The sequence below is a fragment of the Coloeus monedula genome (assembly GCF_965178545.1).
Source record: "Coloeus monedula genome assembly, chromosome: Z".
Classification (NCBI taxonomy): Eukaryota; Metazoa; Chordata; class Aves; order Passeriformes; family Corvidae; genus Coloeus; species Coloeus monedula.
Window position 1 is genome coordinate 76,286,056 of NC_138822.1, and position 24,052 is coordinate 76,310,107.

The 24,052-nt window shown below is 50.7% G+C and overlaps 1 protein-coding gene across 1 annotated transcript in view; it reads right to left on the reverse strand.

Annotated features, from left to right (window-relative positions):
• CNTFR (ciliary neurotrophic factor receptor) overlaps positions 1-21,836 on the reverse strand; it is a gene marked incomplete at both ends in the record, with an annotated part of 81,971 nt that extends 60,135 nt beyond the window's left edge. The window contains one exon of the mRNA XM_082301557.1: positions 21,755-21,836. Within this exon, the coding sequence (XP_082157683.1) occupies positions 21,755-21,836 (82 nt within the window). The remainder of the gene's footprint in view (positions 1-21,754) is intronic.
• Between the last annotated feature and the right edge of the window lie 2,216 nt (positions 21,837-24,052).

Here is a 24,052-nt window from a genome sequence, read left to right on the forward strand (position 1 = left end):
TGAAATGAGCTGTGACCTGCTTTGCTGCACTAAGAATGATGAGTGACAGCTGGATAGGTCCTGCAAGTGCAACAGGGACCAACGGGACAGCAGTCCAGCAGAGAGATGTGGAGGGAAGATGAGACAAAGCAGCTGAGATGTGGGGCCCATGAAAACATATTTGATGCTTTCCAAACCCATCCATCTGGAAATCCAATAGAAACCTCTTCCTCATTTTCCTCCTTAATGAATCCTACATCAAGGGCAACAGCATAGGGAAATCCTGCTAAAAGCTGAGGACTGCCCTGGCATGCACTGTGCTAAAAAGGAGCAGAACTCCTCTTGGGACCTTCCATCTCCACTCCTCTGCCTGTGCCCCAGCAGAGGCTCCCACCCTGCCAGCATGGGCAGCTGCCAGCCATGGCAGGAATGCTGCTGGGCACTGGCATGTGTGGAGCCACAGATGTGGCACTGGGGGTCTGTGCCCAGATGCCTGAGGGGTCACTGGAACAGCGAGCAGAGGAAGTGGCGAGGATGGTTTGCATTCCTGGCACCAGTGCTCACCACAGCCCTTCAGTGGGGGTCTTTCAGCCAGGGCCTGTGGCAAGACAACATCCAGCAGACACACATGGCCAAAACCACCCTTGCTGTGACAGTGATTTGTGGGCAGACTGGGACAAAGATTCCCTCTGAGCGCTCTGCCGAAATGCACTGCAGGATTGTGGCTTGTGTAAGCAGAGAGCGAGCAAAAGAAAGGCACTGCAGCATTTTTGGGGAGAGGGATGAGCACTCTGCAGGTTGCAGAGACTCTGGCTCTTTCCTTCTTTTGCAGATGGTGAAGCCAAAGCAGTGAGAAAGTCCAGGTCCTCACTTTCTCTGATAGGACGTGGAGCACTTCTGCAGTGGGACAGAGAATTACTTATGTGCCTTTGGACAGAGGCCTTCACATCACCCCACTGGGCCTCGTATGTCCCTCCCACAGCTGAGAAACCAGCCACAAATAATTGTCTCAGCAGCTAATTAGCTGTCTGTGTACACAATAAATTATACATTTAATATTTATACAGTGCCAGGGCTATGCCAAGAGCTTTCCAAGCATATAAACCAGAAGGGTCTTTCACTCCACAACTTCCCATGGTAAATGAGATGAATCAGCCCACAGGAGATGAGCAGGGAGCCCCAGAGGATGGAGGGGGCAAGAGGACAGAGGGGTGTCCTGATCAGCCTCCAGATGAGGATGTTCCTGGCCTCCTCCAGCCATGGGACAGGGTAGTGGCACAACCCTGTGGCCTCTCACTTGCTTCAGGACCCATGCCCACTGGCCTGAGCAGCACCAACTGTGTCCAAGGAATGCCAGTGGCTCCACTCCCATGTACAGCCTGACAGCCCCTGAGGTCTGCCCTTCTTGAGATGAAGCAGACCCTGGCCCTGGAGAGGGTTTCCTGACACCAGCTTCCCGAAGCATACCCCAGTCTTGATCTCCTCACATCTATTCCCTGTGATGCCACTTGGTCTTCGCACAGCTTTTCTTACCAGCAGAAATCTTCCTTCAGGGAGAAGAAATTTCATGCTTAAAGAGGCACTTCTTCCACAAGTGATTTAAAACTGGGTACATCTTTGTAAGGAAACAAGCATAATTAAGTGTCATTGATGCAGCCAAAGATATGGACTGTTCCAAGTTAATTTTGTCCATTAATGAAGAGTTGCAGAAAGCAGAGCCCGCATTTGTTTGCTCTACTTTGGTAAATCCCTGGAGTCAGCAGCTTTGCTCTTGACAAGAAAAAATAATTAGAAAGAAACTTTAATTAAGAGATAACAGATGGGTGCTAAAGGACTTGTACTCAATCACATCATGACAGCCTGGAAGCAGACCTTGGTTTACTTCAGGAGCGTTGTGAAGGAGGGACTTGACCCCTCTGATATGCTTGGCTCAGGGCAAGATCCAGGGCAGGAAAACCTCTTCCCTCAGCCTGGATGTGAACACAAATCATCCTCCTATGAGCATTGGCAAAGCTCTGCTGCCCCCAGAGAAGTTCTGCTCCAGCTCTTCAGCAGCCTCACCTTTCACCTCCCTCTGAAGCTGCATCTCAAATCCAATTGGGGATGTCCATCATGGCATGACAAGGGCCTTCATGGCCCTTCTAGCTGCTCAACTGCACAAGGCTGGTGCCTCTCCCATGAGCCTTAATACAACATCTGCTGGGTCTTTCTGAGGATGAAGGGACACATTTAGCATCAAATGTTGCATTGTCACAAATGATATCCAATTCATGGGCTCCCTCCTGGACTTGATGGTCCAGCAGTGGGGAGGTGTGATGCCTGCACTGCTATGAGCTTGACATGCCATTGCCCAGGCTGAGCTCCAGGTGACACAGTCAGGATGGCAGCACCATCAGGATGGTGTCACTTGCATGGCTCATGCACAGGGGCCAGCAAGGCTGTGCGGTGGCAGAGAATCAACACCCTCCACGGAGAAAACACAGTGCTAAACCCAGCAGGAAACCAGAGAACAGAGACCCACTGCTGGAAGAAGAAGACACACAGTCTCAGAGCAGAAGTGAGGGCCAAGTCTTTGCTGCAGGACTGGTTCAGCTCCATGGGATTTAGCAGCTCCCTGTGCCTTTTGGGCTGTGGACGGATGGGGAGCCCTGGCTGGCAGACATGATAGGAGGATGGGGAATGCTGCCTTAGCAGACAAGTAAGTTAAGTGTCATTCTTCTGCTTGTAGCATATCATCAGCCTGGCTGAATCAACACCTTTGGTTTGGTCTGGTCTGAGTGGGATTTCACCAGGGCAGAGTGTGTCCTCCCTGTGCCCTATTATGTCTGTGTCTTCTCCTGGTACTGCTGCATTCTGCAGCTCTCTTGCAGCTCTTTAGATCTGACATATCACATCAGCCCAGAACCACACTGGCAGTGCTCCTGGCTGCAAGCCAGAAGGGCTCTGTGTCAGAGGCAGCCTTGTTTCCCTGCATGCCATCAAACCCAGCTCTCGCTGGGAGTAGTAGGAGCTGTACAGTGATGTGCTGCCCCAAGCACAACTTGACCCTGGTCACAGGGGACAAGCAAAGCTGAGAACAGCAACCAAATCCATCCTGCCTCTGTTACAGAGCCTCCTCAGCCATGCATGGGCAGGAGACCACAAAGGAGCTGCCCTTTCCCATGGCTTCAGGGTAGGAGTGAGCTCTGCTTAAGGATGCTAATGCTGGTGTGCACCCATCTGCAATGGTCGCATACTTCTATCATGGATCATGTTGTGTTGGCCCAGCCAGAACCAGGACAAGATGCACCTCTGCTGCTACTTCTGCTTTTCTGTCTCAGCTGCTCTACAGCAGGGAGGTCTGGATTCTTTTGGGCTGGTGATGTTGGCTTTTTGGGTTTTTCCACAGGAGGCTTTGTTCTTGCATCCCAGGAGGGGACCTGAGTTCATGTGTTGATCTGCTTTCCAGAAGGTCTTGGTAAGACCATCACTTGGATGTCTGTCCTAGCTCTTCTAGTCCAAGTGTCCTGGGACTCCAAGTGCTCTCCTTGCTGCAACTTGCTGAGCTGTGACACTGTTTTCATCCTAAAGCAAGGTTGAATGGGACCTTGCCCCCTTGGCTTCCTTGCGAAGTCAGCTTGAGACAACTCATCTTGAGGAAGTGCAGTTGCTTGGCAAAGCAGGAACTCCTCCAGTTCCCTGCAACTACATCGCGCTGCTCCGGCATGTGGGGTGGTATGGAGGGAAAGATGTTTGGAAGAACAGAGGAAATGGCACTACAGGGAACCAGCACACAAGCAGGAAAACCCCACTAACATCCTCCAGGCTGGGCTCACTTAATCCTTCAACCTTTGCTGCCAAATGACCAGTGCTAGCACCACGGGTGAGTTAGAGGCTTGTTTTTTTGTCCTGCTTTTTCATGCAGACAGGACAAATAACTCTAGGCCACAAAACAGTGCTTAGATCAGGCTTTTCAATGCCGTTTAGGGGGAAATCAATACAATTCAGAATTAGGTGCCCAAATCAGAGCCGTAAACACAAGAAAAGCTCATTGTTGTCCAGCAGTAGTGTGAAGACACCTCTATTTACCAAGGTTTGGGGAGGGAGAGGTGGGGGCAGAGCCAGATAGAGACATCAGGGTGCCTCACTCCCCACCAACCTCAACCTGCCTTTCCAACCCGGTGCACAGCACTCTCCATCCCCGTTCACCAATGCCCACGCGCCCGCCCTCAAATAACAGCCTTGCTCCGCTCAAATATACCGGGGGCGACCGCTATTTGTTCACATAACAACCCAGCTCCTGCTTCACCTCACTCAGGGCTGCGGATTAGTATCAGGCATTGTGCAGTGTTTTTTTATTAGCACAGAATTATGGAAGTCAGAGGCGTAAAAGACCTGTTGGGTCCCACTCAGTCCATCCTCCTTCTGCCAAGACAGTATTGGTCCCTGCAGCATATTTACTATTTCTCCAGTCTAATTTTACATACTGTACAATCTGTGCAGTGCCAAGTTACGATCCCTGTGTGAGAAGCAGAGCTCTCAATTTCCAGGCTCTTGGGTGTGTAAAATCACAACCGCGATGCTAAATTAACTTTTTTTTCCCTTGCATTTAATCATTTAATAGCTCTGAAATTCAGCCCCTCAGGCTCTTTCTGTCTGTCTGTTGGCTTGGGTTCTGCCTGCTGTAGGCCAGTGGCTTGTCGCTTACAGATGTAATGCTCACGCCCCTGGGTGGATCAGCAGCAGCTGGGCTTGAAGCTGGGGTAACTACAACTTAACACATGAACTTCTGTGGCCTGAGGATGGAAAAACTCCTCTGCTTTTTTAACCACAGGTACAGGAGGTTCATCCTCCCCTTTACTGCTCAGCCCCACAAGGAGGAGGCACAGAGTGCACTGCACACAGGGACAGGACTCAAAAGCATCACGGAAGCTGGACTGAGAAATCAACCCCTGTTGTAGCACCAAGACACACGGGACAGGGCATTCCCTGGGGCTCCCAACAGAAGCACCACAACTTTTCTCTCCACCCGTAACCTGTAACCTGTAACCTGAAGGTTACACCCCAGGGCTCATTTCTTCCCAAAAGAAGGATTTCTTACCCCTGCACCAAGACTTTTCTTGTGCACATGGCTAGAATAGCAGAGGAACTGAGCTGCTGCCAGGGCAGCACAGTGAAGAGGGTGGGAAGAATAGATGGTGATAAAATGGGAACCATTTTCCCAAGTTTGAGGGGTTTTTTGACCCAGTCACCATCACTCCTCCAAGTAACACCTGCATATCTGGAGCCCAGTGCTGATTTCAAAACAATGTTAAAAATAAGGCACTCATCTTCTCTCCACTGCAGGGGCTGTATCAACAACCAAGGCAAGGCATTGGGATTTGCACTGGTAATAACGAGATACTGCATTTGCATTTGACGCCTTTCACTCTGAAGGATCCTCAAGCAAAGACAAGCCTGGAAAGGATCACCGGCACGTGCTGAGCTGTGTCACAGCCAGAAGAGCTGCAGCCCACCCCATCACACAGTACCTGCTGGGTGCAAGTACCTCCTGGGGGAAAGATGGGCTATGGCATGCTGGAAAGAGCATTACTTACACCAGAGACACAAAATAAATAGCTGAGTATAGCTAATGGAGCACTACAGACCACACAAAAAGACCCCAGGACAGAGCTCCTGGATCTTGAGCAGAGCTGGGAAGCAGGCTCCAGCTTGGGGCTGAAAGAGGCTGGGACTCTGATTAAGGGCTGGAAGGTGTATCTGAACAATGGACATCATGACTGCAGGGTTATGGTCCCCTAATGCTTTCTGAGCTGCTTGTGGGGGCCAGCACTATTTGGGAGCCCCATAAATCCACAGGCTGCCTGAGTATTTACAAATTACTCTGCAGTTGGAGAGCTATCAAAGGTGGAAGTGCCTTTGGATTTGTTTCTGGGCAGGTAGGAGAGATGGGGTTTTCTGCACACTACATGGATGATTCCAGCAGCAGGAAGTCAATCCATGAGAGAGCAGGGGACTGAAAGTGCACGGTGCTTTGGGGCATACAGACAGAGCCTTTGCATGCCTTCTTGCACAGATCATAGCATCATGGAATGGTTTGGAAGGAACCTCTGAAGATGATTAGTCCAACCTCCCTGCCATGAGCAGGGACAGATGTGCACGTACTACAGAATCATAGAATGGATACCTCTTGTTCATCTATCTGCAAAGCACAGTGCAGAAGCTCACAGGGGATAGCACCACCTCAGAAGAGAGAGGCTTAAGACAAGGACAGTAAGCCAGGAGCTTTCAGCAGGGTTGTTCCCATTCTTGGAAGGATCACAGAATACTTTCAGAGGAGGGAGCATGCAGGTCCTTGAGGGACTGTGAACTGAGCCAGTTCCTGCCTAGCCCTGCTCCCTTGCTGGTGCCCTAAGCACCAATGTCCAGCACCTTTTCCAAAACCTGTGAGGAAGATGCTCTTAACCAGCTGAGCATTTCCAAAGCAATTCCCACTGGCTGGCTGATTGCCTCATCATGCAGAACCCTCATGGCTTCATCATGCAGAGCCTGAAAAAAACATGCTGTAATTTCCATTTGATATTTATGGTCTCTCTGCTTCTGGAAATACCTTCTCCTCCTCCTCCTCTTTGACATAGCCTTTCCTGCCTGTCTACCCAATGCCGTTCCCTCTCCATACCACTTTTGTTGCCATCCATCTGATTAAACTCTCAAAAGCAGAGAGCAGCACTGCTTTTGGGAGCCCAGTCTGCCTTTGAGAGCATCTCCTAACCTCCAATAAGTGATGCTGCCATTTCAGAGAGCCATCAGTTTGGTGTGGTTTTTTCATTCCATCTATTGGGTACAATGAGCAAATGTTCAGGAGCAGACATTCATTCAGTATGACTTGAACCAATTGCACATTATTTCCTAAATTTCAATGTTTAAAAGCTTTGAGTGTAGCAAAACAACAGCTAAAAGGCCAGTTATGTATCATTGACTGAAATACAAGTAAGTGTGCCCCACTCTCTGGAGAGCTCTTCAGTTTGAAGCAGAAGATTTTAGGGAAGTGTATTTTCTGAGAGTAAGAGTCTTCAGAAGCTCACCATGTCCAGAGCTCCAGTCATCTGAAGGCAGTACTGAATTACAACTATTATTAGCACAAGAGATACTTGAATTCTGGAATTTCTGTAAAACGTTTTGAATTCAGGTTCAGAAGCATTTAAAGGACTTGAGAAAATATCTTTGGCTCCAAGTCAGAAAAGCACTTAGGCAAGGCCTTAACTTTGAGCATGTGTTTAAGTACCTTGCTGACTTGGGGCTTTTAACCCCGGCGAAAAGAAATCAAAGAGGAAAGAAAAGCAAAGGAAAAAAATTCTGGTGTACATGGAAATCTCCAGACAAGCCAAAATAATAGAGGAATCTATTCTGGAAAGTAAGAAAACAAAAAATAATAGCAATTTGCTTTAAAATTAAACACTAGAGGAAGCTTTCTGGAGGAGGGGGGAGAAAGACTCCCAGAACAAATGGAGTATTTCAATGTAGCCTAACGCCAGCTTCACTCTCTTGCCTCTTCAGCATTCAGAAATTATTTATTGCTGAAAAAAAATCCCAAACCAAACCCAAAACCTGCTTCCTCCTCCCATTTCCAGGCGAAGTGCAATGGGAGAGAAAAAAATCTTGGCTTCGGCAGTGAAAAAAACATCTCTGAAATGAGTCGGCTGTGAAAGACTGTCTCCATCAGGAGGGAGGAAGAGGATAAAGGATGAGGGAGTGAAGGGTAGTAATGAGGAGGAGGAAATTGCCCAGAGGCAGAAGCCTGCAAACAACTGCATGCACTGCCTGCGAGGGGGGAATACGAGAAAGTCCTTAAGGAGAGAAAATCAGTGCAAATCTATGCACACATGCATACAGCTACAGGCAGAGAGCGGCTGTTCCCCTACCTCCAGTTCGAGATCATGAATAGGAAAACTGAAGCACAGCAATAAGAGGATGCTCTGCAGCTCACCCAGGGAGAGCGGCTGCAGACGGCAACGGGAGAGCGGCCACGGGAGCGGGAATGGGCGAGAGGAGATGCCCCGGCTACTCCAGGATCTGGTGCTTGCAGCCCGTCCCACAGCTCTGGCACGGCCAGGGCAGGCCCAGGGTGCCATGAAGTTGAAAATGCTGCTCTGCTCCACCAGGGCAAAGGTCCAAATTCACAAATATTCTCTGTTAAAGAGGAAAAAAAGCCCCAAAACAAGCAAGTTCCTTCCTTCAGAGGAAAACAAAGGTTTTCATGTGTTTTAGGGTGTTTTTTCAAAATGTCTATGCTGAGTTGTACAAATAGCTTGCAAAACATTTGCTTCTATAAGGGGAAGGGGGGGTCAATTCAAAGTGAAGAACCTAACAATTTCTGAAAAATACCAAAAAGACAAACTTCAGTATTTCCTTCCCCTATGCTTCATCTCTTTGTTATCTCCCCTGACAGAGAAATATGATTTTGTAAAACATTTAGATGTTGATGGGACTTAATTTCCAACAGGAAACAGCTCCCCTGAGGATTTTGCCCATCAGCTTTGCCCAGGACAGATTGGCAGCAAGCGCTTCTCTCCCTGATGGGGGTACCCCTCATGGGAAGCACAGGGGATGGAGGCAGCTCCTCCTCAGCACTCACGCTGTCACACTGCCTGCAGCCCCCCAGGGATGTCCACCCTGTCATCCACTGCTTGGTGCCGGCACCCAGCAAGATGCAGCACCTGCCAAAAGGATCTGACAACACAAATGAGTGAGACGAATGAGGAGAGCATCATTCTCCCTGCCTTACACATGGAGCTGAAGTCCCCAAAGCAGATGAAATGACTGGCCCAGGAGAGTTGTTTTCATCAGAGCTAGGCTCTGGTTTTCCTCCTTCCCTGTGATCCTATGGCACCTGGTACATTGACACCAGGGTTTGGTCAGGCTCTCCTGACCCTGCTGAAATACAAAACCACAAAGCACTGAATTAATTTCATCCAGTGCCTTTTTATTCACCTGGGACCCCGGTATGGCTCTCAGGATGCCTGCACTCGGGCACTGCAGGGATGGCTTGTGGGGCTATGGAACAGCTGCCGTGTGCACCAGTGACTCCCTCTGAGACACCAAAGCAAAAAGCCTTCCATAAATACTGGTTACACTAAAAAACTCCTCAGGGCTAAGCAAGTCAAGAAAAATGGCGCAAACTCACTGGAGGAAGGAAAACACAATTAAATCACCCAACAGCCCGTATCCACTAATCCCTTTTGCTACCAGGCTTGACTTGAAGGTCTCTGCCTGCTGACGCCCACTTTCCACCCCTCATCCAGCCCTGACACTGCTTTCCCAGAATCCTGGCAAGGTTTCTGGGCACATATGTGGGAAAGAAAGCCCCCCACAGCCCTGGCTCCCAGCACACAGTCACAGCCCAGCACATTGTGCAGGGACAAGCCCATGCCACAGCACAAATTAAAGGCACTGAATGTTTTCAGGAGGGTTCGGTATTCACCAGGCTGGGAGACACATCTGCAACATCAGGTAACAGCATTAAAAGAGCTGTGAGTGCTCATGGCGGCTCTCACTGTGAAGTTCTTCATTCTGGAGCTGTGATTTAGGGCAGGATGAAGAATGTGATGGGATTAAATCTGTCTACCTAAATCCTGAAATTTTCCTTCTGGGTTTACATCTCCAAGTCCTTCTCATAGATCAATAGAAGGATGCTTGGGCCCATCTCTCTGGAGCTGCCAAGAAGAAAATTACAAAAATATGGAGGAAGAAATGCGTCACGGATAAAAAAGCCCATAGACTCAGAGAGCTCTGTGGAACAGACTTGCTCAGATTACAGAGTGAAGGGGATCACTAACACAGAGGCTGGGCTGTCCACTGGCTATCTTGCTCAGATGGGGCAGACACATCCACTTTAAAGTGACTGATTCAGCCCCGCAACCTGCTCCAAATTTCCTGGGAGACCAGGCACATCCCACTTCTTAAATAGCACTTCTTGGTGGCCCAGGGGTGAACTGACCCTGCTGCCATGCGAAAGACGTGAACAGCACCTTTGATAAGCTAAGACAATGTCAATACCCAGAAAATAAATAAATAAATAACAAATTTTAAAAGGAAAAACCCAAAAAGTTAGAAAACCCCCGACCCTATACAGACATGCAGACAGATGTTTCTTCAAAAATGACATGACAGCTTCTGAAAGTCCCATGTTGCTACTATTCCCCCTGGGATTTTCCTTTCTGTCTACCATGCTGCGAATGCAGCAGCTAGGTAACTTTCGAAGAGCACCAACCAGCAGCGTGAAAATAGCTGCAGTGATTATATTGCAACACTTCACTGCTTCCCTGAGCTGCAGCTCCCTCCTCCACTGTTGGAAGTACAATCAATGCTAATTAATTAAGGGCCAGAGCCTGCCAACCATGGTCGAACAAAGTTCAGTGCTGCTTCCTGAATATTCAGGGCTCACGCTCCATAAAAGCAAGGATCAGCCTCCAGCAACTGGGGTTGAAAACAACAGAAGCTCTCTTTGCAAACCAGGAGGGATGGACAGGTATGTCTGTGTCAGAGCTGAGACCTGGAGGAGTCATCTGAGCCAGGGCAGACCCCAGTGAGCTGCAGCTGTAAATCAGCAGTGAGGCATCCCGCAGGCATCCCTAAAGGCTCTCCCCCCAACAGGAACCACGGAGCTGGCACAGCTTTTACGTCCAGCCAAGGTTAAGAGGAGGGTGCTTGCGTGGGACCAGAGACACAGCACGAGCACCCTACAAGACAAAGGATAAGCAAAGCCCTTTCTCTTAGTGCCCAAAGTGATGTGCCCTGTGATGCTGGGAGATGGGAAGGCAAGGGCTGGGTGTCAATGGACAAAGATGGAGAGTCTCCCTGGGAGCAAAGGGGGCAGGGAAGAGTCGCAGGAGAGTGAATGGACTTCACTGGATCACCAGTGGGAACAGTACTGGAGCTCACCAGCCGGTGGGCCTGTGGCTGTGGTTCCTAATTGTGCCAAAGGGCTTGTGTGATGCTCTGAAGGTGAGCAGGCACCAGTGGGGAATCCAAGCTCCTGATCTGCCCCTCCACTCTGCCACACAGAGGGACCCTCACACAAAGGAAAAACACAAGACCTTGTGCTTTCCATACCATAAAGGCAAAACTAATTTTCAAGTCTGCTGAGCACAGGAACTTATGCCATGAATATGACCACCAGGCTTGTGCCTTGCTGCATCCTATGTAATGCTGCACGCCCTCTCAACAGCAGGAGTTCCTGCAGGGCTCAACAGCCTCCTCCCACTCTTCGGCAACATCACTGGATTTTCATCCCTTTGCACCCTGCCTCTCCAGTTGTCCCAGCAGCTGGCATAGGTTGTGGCAGGTCTCCAGACTCACAGTTATGGCCAGACATGGAGGTTTCTATGGGAAATTGCAGCAGAGGACTAGACAGACAGACATTAGCTTCTGTATCTAATGCACTCTCACTCACATGTGCCTCAGTTTCTCCCTTGCACAGCATCCTGTCAGCTGGAGCAACCACACCACAGCACAGGCAAGCCACAAACTCAGCAGAGTCCAACCTGCCAGGGCTTGTGGTTTGGCTGGAGTCAGAGGCTCTCTGTGACTCATCCTACAAAATCTCAAATTCGTGGCTATGGCTGGAGAATCCCATCGGGAGCACTCCAGGCTCAATTTACACTCCCTCTGGGAGTGGATTTGTGCATAAACAATGCAGATGATGAGCAGAGCTCAACCGCCTGGTTGGAGAAGATCCTCACTTGGATGGATGAATGGATGTGGGGCTGACGAGGACAAGCTCTCAGCAGTGGACCCCTGTGTGTACACTCTGCACCACCCAGGTTTCCAGGAGGTGCTGCTGTTGTGAGCCTGCCTTCATGCCACTCACAACAGGATAAGACCCTGATCCCCCTCTGCAGCTCTGTTACCTCTGTGAGGGATGCTCCTCAACTTCCTTGGCTTTATTTCAGTTTGGATCCTGGAGGCAGCAGGTGTAGCCGTGCTGCGAGCAGCAGAGACCAGCTGAGCACAGAGTGGACCTTTCTCCAGAGAACAGAAGTGCTCTTTGGAGGAGCAAAACATCCATTCCCCTCCATCTGTCTTCAAGCAGAGCTGTTATTCAGCAGCACACCCCAGGCCTGGACATCAGAAATGCATGCACACAAGGGCACACCTCATTACACCTCTGCAAATCCAGCAGGAATCAAGCAAGACAGGCCACATGCTGCAGCCCTGCTTTAGGTTGTGCATCCCAGTCAATTCCTCAGTGTGATGGTGCCAGCTCTGCTCTGCCTACAAATCACAGAGGTCTTGGCTGGCAGAAGTCCTATGGGCTCCTGGCCTTGCAGGTCAATGTTCTCCAGCATCAGCTCTGTAGACCTCTGGCTGTTTTGCAAAGCTCCAGAATAGATGACTAAGAAGAGCCTGGCTACTGGCAGATGACTTAAATCTGCTAACACAGGTCTGCTCCAGAGGAAATGCTGCAGGCTTTGCAAACTGAAAAAGCTAGGAAGGTCAAGTGCGTTGAACCTGGGATGAAAAGCACTACCTTTCTGTCAACCGTGTGCACCCCGAGGTGAGGTTCTGCCCCATCCATAGGGAATTTTGAACTGAGAAGTGGATGTGTCTTGCCAGGTACTCTCCCTGCATGCAGATATTTTATCCCCTTCCCCTTGTGTCCTAAGTAGAGACAAAGCTGTTTTTTCCCCATGCTGTGAATCACAGCCAAAAATCCCTTTCCCCAACACCAGCCTCCCCAGTATGGGTCTAATCAAGGGAAGAAAGTGCAATGAGGCTCCAGACTGCTCAGCTTCAATCAGCACGTGCTAAGAGCTAAGCCTAGATAGCAGCGTTTTCCAGCAAATTGTACACCAAGAGATCAATAGTTCATACAGGACTAACACTGCTGTAACCCCTCCTGCCTCCATCACTGTCAATTGCCTTGAGGTTTCACTTCACTTCTCCACCTGATGGGCCTTCCTGGAGCAGTCATTACAAGGTGACACACATTGCTTTTCCTCTCTGTAATGAGCCTGCCACAGCCCCTCCTCAATCCTTCTTCTCTTTCTCCTTTTAATAGGCCACAATTATATTGGCTTCTCTGCATGGATCCACCCCATTTAGTGCTGCCCAAGACCGCTTATTCTGAAAGATGCTCTTTTCATCCACAGCACAGACTGCATATCTTGCAAGTTGTTCTGTGTATTTTTTACACTCCAGCATCTGCTGGCCTGATTAGGAATCTGGTATTTCCCTTTCCACAGAAGCACAGTATCTGCTCAGAGAAATTAACCCCACCAAGGACTTCAATTAAAGAGGTTTGTGGATGTTGTGTCCCAGCATCTGCACTCCTGATCATGCTTCATGGTATCTTTGCTCTGTTCCACCCCAGAAAATCCTCTCTGAGGAAGCAGAGATGATTATGTTTGTACTCGGTGTCTTGCTGTGCCTGTGTTCCCATTATCCAGGGCTTTGCTTGTTCCCAGATGTGTCACAGGTGGGCTGAAGATAGCAGCAAGTGACTCCATGCCCAACACTACAGATGGATGTGCAGGACCTGAATGTCTCAGCCTTTCCTGACCTTTAGGTCCTGGGTTCTGCTACACACAGCTCTATTGTGATGTGTCCTGGGGATGATTTGTAGCACCCTCTACTGAGGCTCTGTGCTTCCACAAGTGGTGCCCAGAGCTTCCCCCAGGGCTGCCATGTTTTGCTCTTTGAGCCTGACTGGAGATCGGCTTTGCAGTCCCAGGGCATCCAGGACTTCAGACACTGGAAACTCTTCAAATCAGGTAAATAGTGAGTGGTACCTTCAGTCCAAGTTCTGTTAGACACGTGAGCTGGTGGGAGCAGGCTGCTCTGGAAATGTGAGATGTCTGGCTCACTGGGATGGCCACATGTGACTTCCAAGGTGAGACCTTTCCTTTTGGAGCTTTTGGAGGCTAACTGAAGCCAAACCCCTGAAGCACCAAAGGTTTCCACCCCACCCGTCACAGTTTTATGCGATCTTCCATTTCTGGAAGCCTTCAAGAATATTAAGAAAGGGTGAGGATTGCTTCCTCTTCCACAAATGGAGCTCTGTGCTAGGACAGGACACAGCCCTTCTTCAGCAGCCAGTGCTCACATAAAGAACAAGGCCCATGGCTATTCCCTCTGTGCTGGGCTAAACCTCAGCTTCCCAGGGTCTGAAAATCTGTGCAAATGAGATTTTGGCTTCTATCAGCTTTTGGAGGCTCCCAGCTGCTGTGGCAATGTGTCTATTTAGAACCATGTGTCCGCAGAGGAAGCCATGCTCCTGCTCCACACAGCAGGGCAATGCCATGGTGAGAAGGAAATCCAAACCCTTCCTCTCAGTCTCTCCCCAATAAGCAGGCCTTGTTCAGCACTGGGTTTCAGCAAGGATTGGTTGGCAAGGACTCTCTGGCTTACGTAGATGGTCCACAAATTTAGTGCTGTCCCCTCTGCACAGCCACAGCCTGGCAGGTCCAGCCTCTGCCCCACAGGTTGTGGCATCATTGCCCTATGTCAGCAGTAATTCTCCACTTGAAGCTTCTCTAGATGTCTGGGTGGACTACAAATCCCATTCCTCCTCCTTCATTGCCTGTTGATGTGTAATGAAGCCTTAAGAGACTACTGAGACATGTTTTTGCTTGACACTGGCAGAACTAATGAGTCCTGGCTGACTGTGATCCTCCTGGCAGTTTCTTCTTCTCACCACAGATACAAACTATTTTCACCAGTTCTGTGGGATCACAGGCTTGTCCAAAGTCTGATAGATCCACACTCTTAAGATGTGTTTTCTTTTTTCTTTTCTGTCTTTTATTCTTTTACAGATTTGTCATCTGCTTCAATACACAGGACCTATTTTTGGGGAAGGGTTCCCTTTTTTGTTAGCATCACAGATATTACCAGCTAGGTTTCCTTCCAAGTTCCTGGATGGCTCAAGAGGGGCAGAGCTCCACTTTACTCCAGAACTCCATCAGCTCCATTTCAAACAACTTCTTCCATTTCCAGAAAGTGGCAAATTCAGTTCCAGTGCCTCCAAACAAAACTGTACATGGAAAGCAGGCAGCTTCTTTGCAATGTCCACAAACTTTGATAACTTGCAAAAGGCAATACTTAAAAGCCCTGAACCACCAAGCTGTGTTTCCTCTCACCTAAGTGCCAGTCCCTCTATTTTTCTTCCTGTCCTTCTCTCTCCCCCACTCGCCCTTCAGGAACATCTCATCTCCTGCATTTGACAGCACTGAGCACAATGGGATGTCAATCTTACTGCTGACCTGTGGCTATTTTTCAAACACAGACCCTAGGTAAGAGCTGTGAGGTCTCCAGTCCCTGTCTGATGGGCATGAGCTGTACTCCCACAGCGTGTCCCAGCAAGACCAGCCACACTGCACCATGCACCAGCGACTTTCTGCAGTGCAAAATTAACAGACAGTGCATGGAAATGAACCTTCTTGATTTCCCAGCTCCCAGGGGGGAGGATCAAGCCTGGGATGTGCTCCCTACAGGGCTACCCTGCACTGCTGGCTGGCCCCCTGTGGGATGCTTGGCTCTGGACCCTGTGGAGTGATGAGGCAGTGGGCAAGGAAGCACAGGCACTAAAAATAGGCTGTTTGCGGTAGGGGCTGACCACATTTATTAGCAAGCCTGTGCTCTGGCTGACCACAAGGTCAGCTGCCGAGAGCTTGGCCGTAATTCACTCTGTGTCTGGGCAGGAAATCTACTTTAGCTCAGGGGGATGTCCAGTAATAGGAAAAGTTGTTCCAGGACCTTGGGCTATTTCGGCTATTTTCTTTTATTTTGCAGACAGAGAACCTTTCAGGAGATGCATCTCGTACTGGAAAAGAAGAAAAATAAAGTCATGTGCTCAGGGACAGAAAGTGGGGTAGAAATGGAAAGGGGAGCATGCAGATGTTTATGCCTCTTTGGGTTTGGGGTTCTTCTTCTTGACAGGATCACCTTCACCAGGGAAGATCAGACTAACAAAGGGGACCCCAGAACTTGATGGGCTCTTAAACACCCTAACAGCATGCAGCAGAGTCTAATGCGTTGCAGGAGGGGTGTCCCTGCAGGTGGGGTTGCTGTCTCTGCTGCTTCCCTGCAGCTGTGGGTTGGCAGGGAAGATGGGGAGGCAGTGGGAAAACCATCACAGTAATGAATGCTCAGGGATGGAGATGATGGACCTTCCTTGGAAAGGCATCAGAGGGCAACTTGAACTACAGCCAGGTTGTACCTCTGGCCAGCAAGGGATGGGCCAGCAGACTGGCCCCCAGCAGATGCAGTAGGACAACGCTGATTCCCAGTGGGTGGCCATGAGCTTGGGCTGGCTTAGCTGTGAGCAGCAGTGAGCAAGGCAAAGGAGGCAAAGGAGGCGAAGAGCAGATGCCTGCCCTTGAACGGCAGCCTTCAGAATGATTTAAACAGGGTCTGCTGAATAGGGCTGCAGTTTGGAGCGAGGCTGGTATTTTCAGCCAGCTGGATAATGAGAGCATCCAGAGTTATAACAGGAAGGATTAAAAAATGTAATTGCTAATGGGGAATTAATTGTTAATGGGGAATCATCATTGCAGGAGGGTGTTCCCAGTGTGGCCCCGCAGGGATCTGTTCTTGGCCAATTGCTAATCACTCGTCTTATCAATTATCTTGAAGGCAACATAAAACTGTTGCTGGCAAAGTTTGCTGGTGACACAAGGGCTGATGTACATAATGGAAAGGATGAGTCCATCACACACAGAGTCCAGAGCAGCTAATATACGAGCCTTCCCTCGGCAGGAGCATGTGTTTTATGCAGCCAAACACAAGTCCATTCATCTTCAGTGGAGGAATGTAGGTCAGGCTCACAGAATGCAGGACGGTGTCCCAGGGACAACAGCACTGATAAGGCCTTGTCAGGAGCCACATGGAGATAAAGTGCCAGTGTGCTGTGCTGAGAGCAAAACTTGCCCAGAGGCAAAAGGAAGTGTCACGGGAGGTATGAAGGTGCTGTGTAATGAGAAGACGGAGTTTTTTCCTGAGCTGGCCCCAACCTGAGCCTGGAAGAAGGCACCATCTCCAGCCTCCCAGCTCAGCACACACAGTCAGTCCCTTTGACCTTGCCTTCCCCAGTGACTGCCTGTGCCCTGGCAATTACAAAAATTCCAGACCACTCTGTTGCACACTCAACTCACCCTGGGGATTGCGTGGAAAAACAAACAAAAAATGACAGATGTTTGTCATGTCGCTTAATGCATGACTGAAGGACACTGTGATAGTGCCACAAGGGAGAGAAGAGGAGAGGAGAATGTACTAACCATCTCCTACACAGCAAATCCAGACAAAATTCCAAAATCAAAGTGACTAGTTTAAGCATGCCAGGCAGAGGGCATTTCCTGGCATGGGTTGGCTTATGTGGAGAAAGCAGAGTACAGAAAGAGCTGGTCACATCTCTGTCAGCCAAACAATGCAACAGAAACAGGGCTGGGCAATTTGAGAAGGGGAGAGAGGTTTTCCTGTCCGTAGTTGGTTTCTCTTTGAAAAGCCAATTTGCATGGCTTTGCTGTGCATTTTGAAGACTATTTACCGGTCCATGCTTTGTCTTTGCAGCAGCATTTCTAATGAGGCACGTGCAAACTGGAGCCCCCGGGAAGCTTTGCAGCAGAACCGACTGCAAAAGATTAGTGTCAGGGCTTAAGAGAGCAAGAAAGACAGGAGAGTAACGAAACAAAATCTCTCTTTTCCTCGGCTGAGGAATGATGGGGGCTAATTGCTTGTTGCTGGTGAGGAAGAGAGGAGATGGGAGCTTCTGCTCCTATCAATAAATTAACCCCGGCATGTGGCATCTGAAGTGCATTCATTTCCAGAGACTTTTATCTCTTTGTCTCCTCTCCTGGGTGAAAACATAATTATTGTTTAAACATGAGTTAATTCAGCAAGGTGAGGATCAATAAAGCAGAATTACTCCTCTTTTAAAAGCAAAGAAATCTCAGCCTGGGACAGATGTGGACATAATTCTGGCAGAGCTGATGGATTGGGAAAATGCCTTTGTCACAGCAAGAGACTGGGGAAGCAGAGCTCCCTCTTTTCAGGACTGCTGTAGGCATTGGGTCTAATAAGAACAGGTAAGTCCAGCAACAGGCAGTCACAGCATTTAGCAGCAAAAGCTGAAATCACCCATGCATGTGCACTTTGTAGTCTGACATGTGGTTAGGCATCTCCACCATGTACACACTTCCCATGTAAGAGCTTGGGTAAAACCCCAAAGCTCGTGCTGTGACCTCTCCCGGACCTTTGGAGGCACCCAGGCCCTGCCAGGGAGAGGGTCTCTGCACTGCAGGGACCCCCACCAGCTCTGCTCTCACACAGTGGAGGCCTTGGACAACCAAAGGTGTGAGTGTCACAGCAGACAGCATTGCATCGGTGCTCAGCTGTCCCCACCACCTTCCTCCACTCTGAAATACATTGGCAGCAACCACTGCCTGAAGAACAAAACATGGGAAGGAAAACTGAGCTATGCACAACAACAGGAAGTTGATTAGAGGGCTAGAACACCTCTTCTATGAGGAAAGGCCGAGATACTTGGTGTTCTTCAGCCTGGAGAAGAGAAGGCTCTAGGATGACCTTATAGCACCTTCCAGTACGCAAAGGGGCTACAAGACACCCGAGGAGGGACTTCTCACAAGGACATGCAGTGACTGGACAAGGGGTAATGGCTTTAAACTGAAAGAGAGTAGGTTTAGATTAGGTATCAGGAATAAATCCTTCACTCTGAAGGTGGTGAGGCACTGGTGAAGGTTGCCCAGAGAAGCTGTGGATGTCCCATCCCTGGAAGTGTTCACAGGCAGGTTGAATGGGGCTTTATGCAAACTGATCTAGTGAAGGCGTTGCTGTCCATGGCAGAGGGATTGGAGCTTGATGATCTTTAAGGTCCCTTCCAACCTAAACCATTCTCTGATTCTATGTGGAGGGCACAAGGCTCTCCCCTATGGTCTTCAGCCTGTTCTGTCTACTCTGTCCTCTCCCATTCTTCCTGCAGCTCCTGTCCATCCCTCCATGCCAGCTGGATCTGTGCAGATGGGGACAGCCCTGAGACTGTCCAGGGCAATACCCATCGCTGCAGGCAGTCTGGCCCAATCTGGCAGCCCCATCTAAAGCTGCTTATTCATGTGCTGGGGATGACGCTCCTGGACATGCTCTTCCATTGCCCCTCTGCCCTTCCTTGAAGCAGGACACCCCAAACCCATTGCCAGAGCCAGAATATTAGTGCCAGCCTCAGAGTATCCCCCTGGGGCTGCCCTGCTGGATGTCTCTGGTCTCCCATCACACAGTGTCCATCCCCATGGGTAGCTGGAAGTTGCAGTCCCCAGCTGTGTCATGCAGGTGAAACCTGAGCAACCTGCCAGGGATGCAAAGCAAGGGAGCTCTGTCACCCCAAAGATCACAGGAACTTCAAATCCATTGACTTCTGAGCCCCTCCACTCCCTTCCCCCGACACTGGAGATCATCCCGGGCTTCCACATCCGAGACAGATGCCCCCTGTGCTCTGCCAGCTCCAAGGAGAAGTACCAAAGGTGGGCAGCAGAGGGGTTAATACATGAGCAGCCTCACCTTTACCAAGGCTGATGCTGCTTTTATTAATTCATGTGGCACTTTGCAGGATGCTCCAGTAATCACCAGGGTGCATATGAGAGCCAGGAGAGGGTGGCCAGGCTCTCTCCGTTGTGCTCATGCTCACTTAACAGCTTGTCACATCCTCCTCACTCAAGTATTCAGTGCTAATGCATCTCTTAAAGTGCTTCATGAGCTATTAAAGTCAAACGTGCCTCAAGTGCATGATAAATGGACTCTATGCCAGCATCTTCCCCCCACTCCCCCGGGTCCCGGCCACCAGTGGGATTAATCCATCCTCCCACCCCATTCCTGCTGTGCTTTTCCAGCCCGAGTGCCCTGCTGGTGGGGGATGAGCTCTGGGGTTGGCTGGCGAGGAGAGGCTGCAGCAGGGCAGGTGCAGGACAGGGCACAAGCTTTGGGTCTCCAGTGTGGGGTAGACACTCCCCAGCTTCACCTGCCTGCATGCAGCCTCCCTAAGCCAGGCACGGTGGGGTGGGCAGGAGAGCAGAGCATACCTCGGTGTTTCTGAGAAGTGCCCAGGAGGGACACGCAGTTCCTCTGGGGAACAGATTGAGGACAGTCCTGAAAGTGCCCTATTAGCCTTCCTCCAGCTCTTGTAACCCTTTTTCTGACCCTGTGTCCTTTTTTGTCCCCCAGTGAAGCTCCTGCAGATGGGAAGATCCCTGCCTCACTTCTCACACCCTGTTGAGGCACTTGTTGATGCACACAGGCCTCAGCAGCTTCAGTTTTGAGCTGGTGACCCAGACACCTCCCTCCCGGACACAGGCAGGCAAGGGAAACAGGAGGGACATGAGGACATGGGAGGCTATGCTGCCAAACCCCTGAATCCTACTGGAGCACAGAGCAGAAGGTGACAGTCGCTGCAGCTCTGCACCAGCTGTCAGTGGCAAAATGCGTGGTCCTGCTTACTGGTGAGGAGCAGCATTTGTTTCTGTCTAGACAACACAAGTGTGTGCAACCCTGAGGTACCTGGCACTTCTGTGTTTTGTGCATCTCCCTGTGCAACAGGTCTGGGCTACAGTTCCTACAGCATAGCAGGAAGCAGCATGGTGCGTCCAAAGGATGCTCTGCAAGTCCTATTGCTGGGTCCTTCAAAGCTTCCCAGGTAGTGGTCCTACAAGCACAGCAGGACTGAGCAGCTTTGCTTCTCTGCAGGAAGCATCACACCACCACAAGCAGCACACAGCTCAGCACCCAAATGCTTTGAGCAGGCTCCCTGGGAAGGGGTAGTGGATCCTCCTGCAGCACCAGCCAGCAAGCTCCTTCCATGTCCAGAGGGTGGCTGGCCCCACACAATGTGGATGTGCTGCCAAACCCTGGCTGCTTTGTGTCCAACCTGGCAGCTTCTGGCAATGTAAACCCACCCAACTGGATTTAGGGCAGCTCAGCAGGGCACTCTGGCTGGGTTCGTCAATTTCACAGAGCCCATAGATGTCTTTACTGGAGTTCATTAGCAAAATCCCCCTCTAAGATCCTCTAAAAGCAACTACAGACAGGCTGACTGCCAGGAAAAGCAGTGAATGCTGGAGGTTCCCCATTTTGTCCCATTTTCGCAGGGCTGGACTCCACAGCAAGATGCAACCATCCCTGAAGACCTTCCTGCTCCTGCCTAGACCCAAGATCATGTGGGGCCCTCCAGCTCCCAATGCCACCAATGACTTTAAAATGTAATCTCTCTAAAGCCACCACTAAAATAAGCCCTGAATCCTCTGCCAACCTGGAGAGATGTGAGCTAGTGGTGGGTCCAGATACGTGATGGCAGTGGGGATTAAGTCATCCCAAGGAAGTGAGAGCAGGATGAAGCATCATCCATGATTGTCCTGGGGCAGGGCATCATGGAGCTGTCAGGGGTGGTTGGAGTTCAGAGCTGTCAGACTGATGCTTCCTCCCAACTCTTATCCCTTCATGGGTGGGCTGCATAGGGCACAAAAGAGTGGGGGAAGGCATCCAAAGCAGTGTCCTGGCAGTAGGGACACACAGAGGTGTGGGCAGGGCAAGGGGCATCAGCAGAGGGAGATACAGGGTGCCCAAACCCCACAGTGATGGCGTGGAGGGGACACTTGTCATGGAGAGAAGTGATAACATGCACAGAAGCAGTATCAGGCACACCTGGAGGGCGCTCCCAGCTGCCCCCAGGAGAGAGGCTGGAGGAGCAGCATTCCCATTTCTCAGGACCCCCAAGGCCTGGGAGGCGTGAAGGACTCACCCTGCTGGCTGTGCCTCTGGGCGTACACCACCACCACCACGGCGAGCACCACGCAGCAGGCTGACGGGACAGGGTTAGCCATCTGTGGAAGCAAACACAGGCAGGAGCAGTCAGGGCTTGCCCCCAGTGCTGAGAGCCCTCAGCGGTGGGACTGCAGGAGATGACTGTAAAACCAACTCCGTCGCAGCCACGGGGAAATTCACTGCAAAATGAGGCATTTTGCTGGCGCACGCTTCATCACTCGATAGCCTGTGGCCCTTTCCACGGGAGGTGCCTGGAGGTGATGATATGCCTTGCACAGATGTTCTATCTTCCCCATCTCATTTTCAACATTTTCCTTAGGAAAGCCAGCCCCTGGTGCCAGGCTCTCCTTGGCAGATGCAGCATCCTCCTAGGAGCCAGCACTGCCTGCAAGTGGGTTGCAGAGGGGTTTTGAGGCGATGGGAGCACACCCAGGTAGTTCACAGCAGCAGGTGGTGTTTAGGACACGCAAGATGTTGATCTCAGCACAGACCTCAGCCTCAGCCACCTGCCATCAATATCTTGATGGGCCACAGCTGTCCCCCCCCCTCTCTGGGCTGGGAGAGGGGCAGAGGCTACTCCATCCTGGTGAGCTGTGCCATGTCCCAGGGGATGCTGTGGTGCAGGGAGGTGTGGAGGGGGTTACAGCTAAGAAAGCATGTAATGAAGACATCCTCCCTGCACCAAAAAGCCCCTCCAAGGGTGGACAAATGGCAGCAAAACCTACAAGGATACCCTGCACAGCCCTGCCAGGCTGGAGATGCTCAGTCTCTCATTTTCTTGCAGCCAGGGCTGGTAGAGGAGACCAGAGCCAGGAGGGAGCTGCTGGGGACAGCCATGGGGATGCGGGCCCACCCACCAGGAGGTAAATAGCACCATGCATGAAAAGCAAATTCCACCTTCAAAACCATTTAAACCTCCCTAATCTCCAGTGCTGTATCAGTAACGTGCACAGGATTGCCTTTTAATCTAGAACATGAGTATGGGCTCATTAGCCAGATGGCATCCATTTAAACCTAAATAAAGGGGGAGCTCTATTGGCAAGAGAAAAAAAATCCAGCAAAACATATTCCATTACCCAACACGACTGTTGCAGGAACCCAGATGGCCTCTGGTTCACAGCAAGCCTTTGCAGGGCTGGAGGGGAAGGCAAGAGCAGCTGGGTGGGATTTCATGAGCAGATTTTGGGGTGCAGCTGGACCAGCCTGATCTCAAATGCCTCTCAGGGGCAGGGGTGCTGGGGGAGATAGTGGGTCTGAAGAGGACGAGCCTGGAGATGGGCAGAGAAGGGACCCACAGCCTTCACTACTGATTTTTGGGTGCTGGGTTTGGGCTCGAAGGGCTGGCAGCAAGAGCCATTCCCAGTGTGCTGGTGCTGCAGAGACATGCAAGCCCCAGACCCTGCTGCCAGCCCTCACAAGTCACCTTGAGCAAATCACTCTAACTGCCTCCCCTGTGCCTCAGTTTCCCCCATCTGTAAAGCAGAGATAATGAAGGTGACCTTCCTCTGGAAGCTCTGGGCGAGGAGCGCTAAGTGCTGATTACAACATCCTTATCACTCCCTCTGTTTCTTCCCTCCTGCTCCTCTTGTGCCTGCTCTCCACTGCCTTTTCCATGCATCCCCTCTGTGCCTGCAGCATGGCCCCCCAGCAGCCACCCCACCTGTGCTCCAGCTGCCATCACAAGGGGCAGCTTGGGGAGTGGGTGATAGCTGGAACCTGAGGCACTGAGCAGCTTGGAAACCACCTGCAAACCAGGAGCCAACTCTCCCTATTTACTCCCAAATTTACTTTCCACTGAATATTCCCTTCCTACAGCTCTGGAAGCTGATGGGTGGCACCAGGAATTGAAGCAGGCAAGGAAACAGGGGCCAGAGCCTCCCTTCACCACAGTCCAGATATCCCCAGCTAGTGCAGCCATCCCATTTCTGGGGACAGTGACAATGACAGGAAGCAGGACAGGACCCCCCAGCAACCAGCCAGCTTTTCAGAAAGTGTGAGATCTCGATGTAGCCTTTGGCTTGTCTCAGTGCAAATACCATCACCAACCCTCATGCTCTACCTCCCGGCCCTGCCAGGGAGCAAAGCCACCTGCTGGCCCCCCCCCACTGCTCCTCCCTCATCTTATCAGCTCTTAAAATAATTGCTGCTGCTCCTGCCCATGTGACTGGGCCAGCATCGAAACAGACACAGTTGTGTGGCAAGGAATGGTTCCTGTCCTGAAACACTGACTGTCTCAAGGGATACAGGTGGAGTAGGAGAGAGCAGAAGGACCCAG